Genomic DNA, 7,716 nt, shown 5'->3' with positions numbered 1-7,716 from the left:
TCCATCTAACACTTGACACTTGGCTCCCTCCAGACACTGGCATTTACCAAGGGGCTGAGACCAGCTCAGAAGAGACATGGAGGCTCCTGGGAAAAGAATGTGGCTGCCTCCCACCTTCCCTTTATAGAGCTGGTCAGTGACCCAGGACACTTCTGCCAGATTAGAACCTGCCTTTCCCTCCAGTGAAATATTATTGTCAATATCATTTATCCTAAAAATGGAGGCAAGAGGAGACTCACTTGGCCTTTAGGACAAGAGTTAAATGTTGTGACCAATGGCTCTATTGGGATACATACGTTCTTATGTACTCTTTTAAAAATCAATGCATGGTCTCTGATCTTATGGAGAGACACCTGAATAAGGCTTGTACATCCTATGCAGTAGAAATGTTCAACTTTTATGCCCAAAGGAATGAGGTGGCCATCACTCATCACCCATCTCACTTCCCAAGCTCATCCCACTTAATTGGAGAAAGAGGAGCAACACTTGTTACAAATGTGGCATCTTTTTGTCCACGTAGTTTTCTTACTGCTATAGCCCAGCACCTAAACACCCTGACAGGGTAGGCATTCAACAAATCCTCAGTGAGTGAATGAATCTGAAATCCTACTGGTGTCATTAGCCATGAGAAGTCATAACCTAGAAAACATGCTTCCTCTTAACACACAAGAACACTGCAAATTCAAAAGGAGCTCAAGAAAAAAGAATGTATTCTCTTGTCTCCCCTAGGTCAGCCTGGGGAGAAGAGAGAAGAGCCTAGATGATTAGAATGGACCCCATCTCCTGTAAGTTACACCAGAACTACAGAACTGAGAGGGCTGGCTTGCAGACCTGAAGTGCACTCTCATTATACCTATGGTGAAACTGAGTTCCAGAGGCGGGGCTGACCTGCTCAAGGTCACACATCCACGTTGCTTGCCTCCCAGGCCCACTGGTGCTTAATCCAACACCTTCATGGTGCAGAGGGGAAAAGAGGGAGAATGAGATGGATGGAGAGTGAGACGAATGGGGCAAACCAGACGGTCGTGACAGAGTTTGTCCTACTGGGGCTACACGAACACCACAACCTAGAGATGGTTCTGTTTGTGCTCTGCCTGGGCATCTACTCTGTGAACGTGCTGGGGAACGCCCTCCTCATTGGGCTGAACATGCTGGACCCCCGCCTGCACACCCCCATGTACTTCTTCCTCAGCAACCTCGCCCTCATGGACATCTCTGGCACATCCTCCTTCGTGCCTCTCATGCTGGTCAACTTCCTGGAAACCCAAAGCACCATCTCCTTCCCTGGCTGTGCCCTGCAGATGTACCTGACCCTGGCACTGGGCTCCACGGAGTGTGTGCTCCTGGCCATGATGGCATGTGACCGGTACGTGGCCATCTGCCAGCCGCTTCGCTACTCAGAACTCATGAACTCGCAGACATGCACGTGGATGGCGGTGCTGAGCTGGGGGGCAGGCTTTGCCAACTCCCTTCTCCATTCCAATCTCACCTGGAGCCTTCCCTTTTGTGGTCACAATATCATCAATCACTTTTTCTGTGAGATCTTGGCGGTGCTGAAACTAGCCTGTGGGGACATCTCTCTCAACACGCTGCTAACAGTGGTGTCTGCAGTTGTCTTGACGCTGGCCCCACTGCTGTTTATCTTCCTGTCCTACGTGTGCATCCTCACTGCCATCCTGAGGGTGCCCTCTGCTGCTGGCCGGCACAAAGCCTTCTCTACCTGCTCTGCCCACCTCACAGTGGTGGTGATTTTCTATGGAACTCTCTCCTTCATGTACTTCAAGCCCAAAGCCAAGGAACTCAACTTGGATAAGCTTATTGCATTGTTCTATGGGGTCGTGACCCCCTCGCTGAACCCCATCATCTACAGCCTAAGGAACGCAGAATTGAAAGCTGCCACCATAGCTCTGCTGAAGGGAGATCTCTCCAGGAAAATGTCTTGCTTTCCCGTTGTTCTCTAAGTCCATCAGGCAGGTGTGTGTGTGTGCTGAGTTGCTTTCAGTTCAATTCAGTCACTCAGTTCTGTCTGACTCTTTGTGACCCCATGAATTGCAGCATGCCAGGCCTCCCTGTACATCACCAACTCCTGGAGTTCACTCAAACTCACATCCATCGAGTCAGTGATGCCATCCAGCCATCTCATCCTCTGTTGTCCCCTTCTCCTCCTGACCCCAATCCCTCCTACCATCAGAGTCTTTTCCAATGAGTCAACTCTTCGCAGGAGGTAGCCAAAGTACTGGAGTTTCAGCTTTAGCATGATTCCTTCCAAAGAACACCCAGGACTGACCTCCTTTAGAATGGACTGTTTGGATCTCCCTGCAGTCCAAGGGACTCTCAAGAGCCTCCTCCAAGCCACAGTTCAAAAGCATCAATTCTTTGGCGCTCAGCTTTCTTCACAGTCCAACTCTCACATCCATAAATGACTACTGGAAAAACCATAGCCTTCACTAGATGGCCCTTTGTTGGCAGAGCAATGTCCCTGCTTTTGAATATGCTATCTAGGTTGGTCATAACTTTCCTTCCAAAGAGTAAGCATCTTTTAATTTCATGGCTGCAATCACCATCTGCAGTGATTTTCGAGCCCCAAAAAATAAAGTCTGACACTATTTCCACTGTTTCCCCATCTATTCCCATGAAGTGATGGGACCAAATACCATGATCTTCATGTTCTGAATGTTGAGTTTTAAGCCAAATTTTTCACTCTCCTCTTTCACTTTCATCAAGAGGCTTTTTAGTTCCTCTTCACTTTCTGCCATAAGGATGGTGTCATCTGCATATCTGAGTTTATTGATATTTCTCCCAGAAATCTTGATTCCAGCTTGTGCTTCCTCCAGCCCAGCGTTTCTCATAATGTACTCTACATATAAGTTAAATAAGCAGGGTGACAATATACACCCTTGACATACTCCTTTTCCTATTTGGAACCAGTCTGTTGTTCCATGTCCAGTTTTAACTGTTGCTTCCTGACCTGCATATAGGTTTCTGAAGAGGCAGGTCAGGTGGTCTGGGATTCCCATCTCTTTTAGAATTTTCCACAGTTTATTGTGATCCACACAGTCAAATCTTTGGCATAGTCAATAAAGCAGAAATAGATGTTTTTCTGGAACTCTCTTGCATTTTCAATGATCCAGCAGATGTTGCTTTCAGATCAGATCAGATCAGTTGCTCAGTCGTGTCCGACTCTTTGCGACCCCATGAATCGCAGCACGCCAGGCCTCCCTGTCCATCACTAACTCCCGGAGTTCATTCAGACTCACGTCCATCGAGTCAGTGATGCCATCCAGCCATCTCATCCTCTGTCGTCCCCTTCTCCTCCTGCCCCCAATCCCTCCCAGCATCAGAGTCTTTTCCAATGAGTCAACTCTTCGCAGGAGGTGGCCAAAGTACTGGAGTTTCAGCTTTAGCATCATTCCTTCCAAAGAAATCCCAGGGCTGATCTCCTTCAGAATGGACTGGTTGGATCTCCTTGCAGTCCAAGGGACTCTCAAGAATCTTTTCCAACACCACAGTTCAAAAGCATCAATTCTTCAGTGCTCAGCCTTCTTCACAGTCCAACTCTCCCATCCATACATGACCACAGGAAAAACCATAGCCTTGACTAGATGAATCTTTGTTGGCAAAATAATGTGTCTGGTTCTCAATATGCTATCTAGTTTGGTCATAACTTTCCTTCCAAGGAGTAAGCATCTTTTAATTTCATGGCTGCAGTCACCATCTGCAGTGATTTTGGAGCTCAGAAAAATAAAGTCTGACACTGTTTCCAGTGTTTCCCCATCTATTTCCCATGAAGTGATGGGACCAGATGCCATGATCTTCGTTTTCTGAATGTTGAGCTTTAAGCGAACTTTTTCACTCTCCACTTTCACTTTCATCAAGAGGCTTTTTAGTTCCTCTTCACTTTCTGCCAACATAAAGTGTTGCTTTAGTCCTGTCCAAATCTTTGGGAATCTATGGACTCTAGTCCACCAGGTTTCTTTGTCCCTGGCATTCTCCAGGCAAGAATACACCAGAGGATCTTCCTGAGCCAGGTATCGAACCAGGATCTCTTATGTCTCCTGTATTGGCAGGGGGATTCTTTACCACAGGCACCACTTGGGGAACTAGTTATAGTGTGGTGTGACTTCATAACTGCAGAGGCTTAAAAACACAAAAGTTCTTTTTCTTGCTTATGCTGCAGGCCCATCAGAGATTGGATGGGGGATCTACTTCATCTTTTTCATCCTGTGGGCCTCAAGATGACAAAGCATCTGCCATATGGCACACTGATGGTCAAATAGCAAAAGAAGAAGAGAAGATGACAAAGCCTGTGTGGATTCTTGCAGCTTCCACTCAGAAATGACCTCTTCCTTCCACTTCCACTTCATTGCCCAATGTGAGGTACAGGCCAGCGCTAACACCAAGGGTTGGGGATGCCCACCTACCCCACATCTGGAAGGAGGGGGAGGACTGAGGAATTCCTGAAGACCCTGGTGACAATGTCACCACCCTACAGTCAACCCAGGAGCTACAAGAGATTTCTAGAGCTCCCATTCTCTGGCCAGCTGTGCCTCACTGGCTGCTTCCAGGTTAATCAACCCAGGAGGCACTGGTTAGCTGGCCTGTGTGACTCTGGACTGGAGTATCCAGCTAGGTTTCCACCGGCCCTCCAAGAGCTTCCTTTGCTCTCAGATTCTGGATTCAGGTTGAGCAGGAGAGATCTGGAAGAGATGGAAAGGCAGAGGCAAGGCTGCGCTGAGGTGGTGGAGCCCTCACTTGCTGTCAGTGCAGCCCCTCGGGCTCCTGCCAGGCCACCTGCACCCGCTCTGAGGCCCGAGCAAAGGGAGCTCCAATGCAGAGAGTGCCAGCTCCTCCTGGGGTCATGATGTCACTGAGTCCGAGGCAGTGAGGGCCAGACACGGGTTCCAGCGTGTCCTCCTGGGTGGTGGTCTGTCCCCACCTGCCCCTTCATGCCACTCGAGAGCCGCTTCAGATGGGACACCAAGTGCAGAGGCCGAGCGTGGCACAGGCTTCTCCTGCAGCTCCCACAAATGAAAGCGCTGTTCTCCACAACAAAGCCTTACATCACTCACACTGGTCCTGCCTCTTTGGCCAGATCCTCGCTGTTTCGCCACTCAAGAACATATGTTTGCTCCCCATCATCAGAGCAGGAAGACCACATTCTTCAGCTGATTCTTCAAAACTCGAAAACCAGCCTATCCACTCTGTCAGCCCGATATTCCATTCACCTCTCATACAGTTGACCCATCGCTAGTGTCTGTACTGTGTCGCATCTTGGTTTGTTGCTCATGCTGTTCTCTGGGGAGACCTGGGACTTTTTTTCAAGGCAGCTTAGACACCATCTCTCTGATACAGCGTTTCCTGGCCCTTTAAAGGTGTTCTCTCCTTTGCGTCCCACAGCACTTTCCCTTGGTATCTATCCCTGTCTCCTTTGTATCCATGATATTTCACAACAATGTGGGAACTATGAGGGCAGGACTCTGTGGGGTCCTGTCTCCTCAGCTCACACAGAGCTTTCCCGATAGAGGGTTACTGAACTGAACTGTCACTCAGAAGCCATCACTTTTAAGTCCCCACATCCGCTGGGGACTGGATCCTGTACTGCTCCAGGCAGTCAGGGGCTTAGTCTAAACATGTGGATGGACACGAGTGGGGAGCAGCAGTGTCTTGTGGCCACGCCCTGCCTTCCAGGAAGTCACCGAGACAAGTCAGGAGACAGCAAAGAACCACCATTTGTGGAGCCAGGAGACCAGGGTTCCAGACCTGGTCCAGCTGCTCTCCCCGAAAGGTCTTCCTGCTGGCCCTTCCCCTCCAGGAACCCCAAAGGCACCTCACACTTAAACTACCCACAGCTGAACTCATCCCTCTGCCCCCAAAGGTCTGTCACCCTCTCAGGGAACAGCACCAGCACTCCCTAAGTCATCAAGCCAGACACCGGGCAGTCATCAGAGAGGTATATATCTGACACTCACCACCCCACACATCCAATCCATCACCATGGCCCAGAGCATCCACCTCACAGCAGCTCCTGGTCAGTTTCTCCTTCCTCTGATGCCACTATCACCTCTCTCTCTCAGATAGTGCAACAGCTGTGCCAGACTCTAACATCCACCCTCTGCACTAACTAAAAAAAAAAAAGAAAAGAAAAAAAAAAAATCTGTCTGAGAAAACAAAACAAAAAACAACACCAATCCAATATTACCACTCATTGCTTAAATCCCTCAAATGTCACCATTGATCTCTCCTAGGATAAAAGCCAGATCCCATCTACCTGCCCAACCTCATCACTGGCTGTTTATCTCCACCCCACTCCACCCACACACACATTCCAGACACAGTTCCCTCATGAATATCAGTCTTTCCTATGCTTCTGTCACCCCCTTGCTGTTGTCTCTCATGTCCAAACACCTCTGGACCTTTAGGTAACATATACTGGACACTTATCACACACCAGGCTAGGCACTATGCCAGAGTTCTGAGAGCTTTCCCGGCTGGGGATCAGATGGGGTGATGGAAATCACAGGTGAGGAATGCAATATGGACACTGGGGACCACAGAGACCAGTCCCCCAGCATCGTAGCATTATGACCACACATTCAATCCTCACTCAATGCCTCCATCCCAGCCCCCTTCCAGAAAGCCCCTTCTGATCCCTCCCTCCTGGGCGGGGTCTTTCTCAGCTCTGTCTCCCTCTTCAGGGCCTTCTGTGCTCTGCTGACTGTGTCCTGAATCCCAGCTATTAAAATTATGGGTATGAATCAAGAGATTTTAAATTTCATACCTTTTGACTTGACACCTTTACTTCTAGGAGTTTCTTTGAGAAAATTACTAGAGGTGCAAAGATTTATGTAAAGCATATACATGGATGTTAACCACAGAGTTATTTGTGGTAACAAAAATTGGTAACTCTTAAGGGCATCCATAGTGGAATGTTGAAATAAATCCTGATGGAGCCCCATGATAGACTGTGACAGAGCCATTAGAAATCTTACTTTTTGAACAATATTTGATAATTTGAAGTGCTCACATAGTAATTAATAGAAAAAAGTAGTACATGTAACTTTGTACTCAGTATAATCCTAATTTTAAAGGTATTTTTCTTAGGATATATGAATAAGTATGTATATAGAAAATCCTAGAAAAATAGAACAAAATAATAGCTGACAATTATTTCCTCTGTGAGATGGGATTACAGGTAAATACTGTTTTCTTAATTATTCTTTCCAACATCGTTCAATAGTTCTAAAATGAACATGACTTTGAACTTAAAACATACTATTATTTTTGAGAAATGGAAGATCACAGGCTCCAGATACAGCACAGAGGGGAAGCGCCCATGCCCCAGGGCAGGAAATGAGGAAGCATGGATGGGGCCTGACCCAGGTGGGCGGTCAGGCAGAGAGCGCGGAGCTGACACCTCCTGGGGACACTGGGCTGATGGCAGAGATGGCTGAGGAAGGAGGAGACTGTGGTTTGGTACTTGAGCTTCTGGGTTGTTTGGGTGGATATCGCACCACCGTGAGAGACAGTCTGAGAGATGGGCAAGATGAGACAAGCAGGTTGGAGGAGGTGGGAGGACTGGAGAGAGCATGTTTGGGGCATCCACAGGGTGGCAAGACGGCCCCAGTCCTGAGCACCTGGAGAATAAGTGGTGACAATCTTCCAATATTTTATTTTGACCTGTGCTCTTGAAAAATATTCCAAGAGACAAATCATAGT

At 48.0% G+C, this 7,716-nt stretch overlaps 1 protein-coding gene across 1 annotated transcript; it reads left to right on the top strand.

Moving 5' to 3' along the window:
* Positions 1-875: 875 nt before the first annotated feature.
* Positions 876-1,961, top strand: LOC133253477 (olfactory receptor 2S2-like). The gene has a single exon (XM_061427079.1). It carries the CDS (start codon positions 981-983, stop codon positions 1,959-1,961), a length of 981 nt encoding a protein of 326 aa, XP_061283063.1. The 5' UTR covers positions 876-980.
* The last annotated feature ends 5,755 nt before the right edge of the window (positions 1,962-7,716 follow it).

The sequence above is a fragment of the Bos javanicus genome, chromosome 8 (assembly GCF_032452875.1).
Source record: "Bos javanicus breed banteng chromosome 8, ARS-OSU_banteng_1.0, whole genome shotgun sequence".
NCBI lineage: Eukaryota > Metazoa > Chordata > Mammalia > Artiodactyla > Bovidae > Bos > Bos javanicus.
This window is presented reverse-complemented; position numbering and strand designations above follow the sequence as displayed.

Coding starts and splice junctions, on each gene's coding strand:
- LOC133253477 (XM_061427079.1), top strand. CDS start 981: ATGAGATGGATGGAGAGTGAGACGAATGGGGCAAACCAGACGGTCGTG.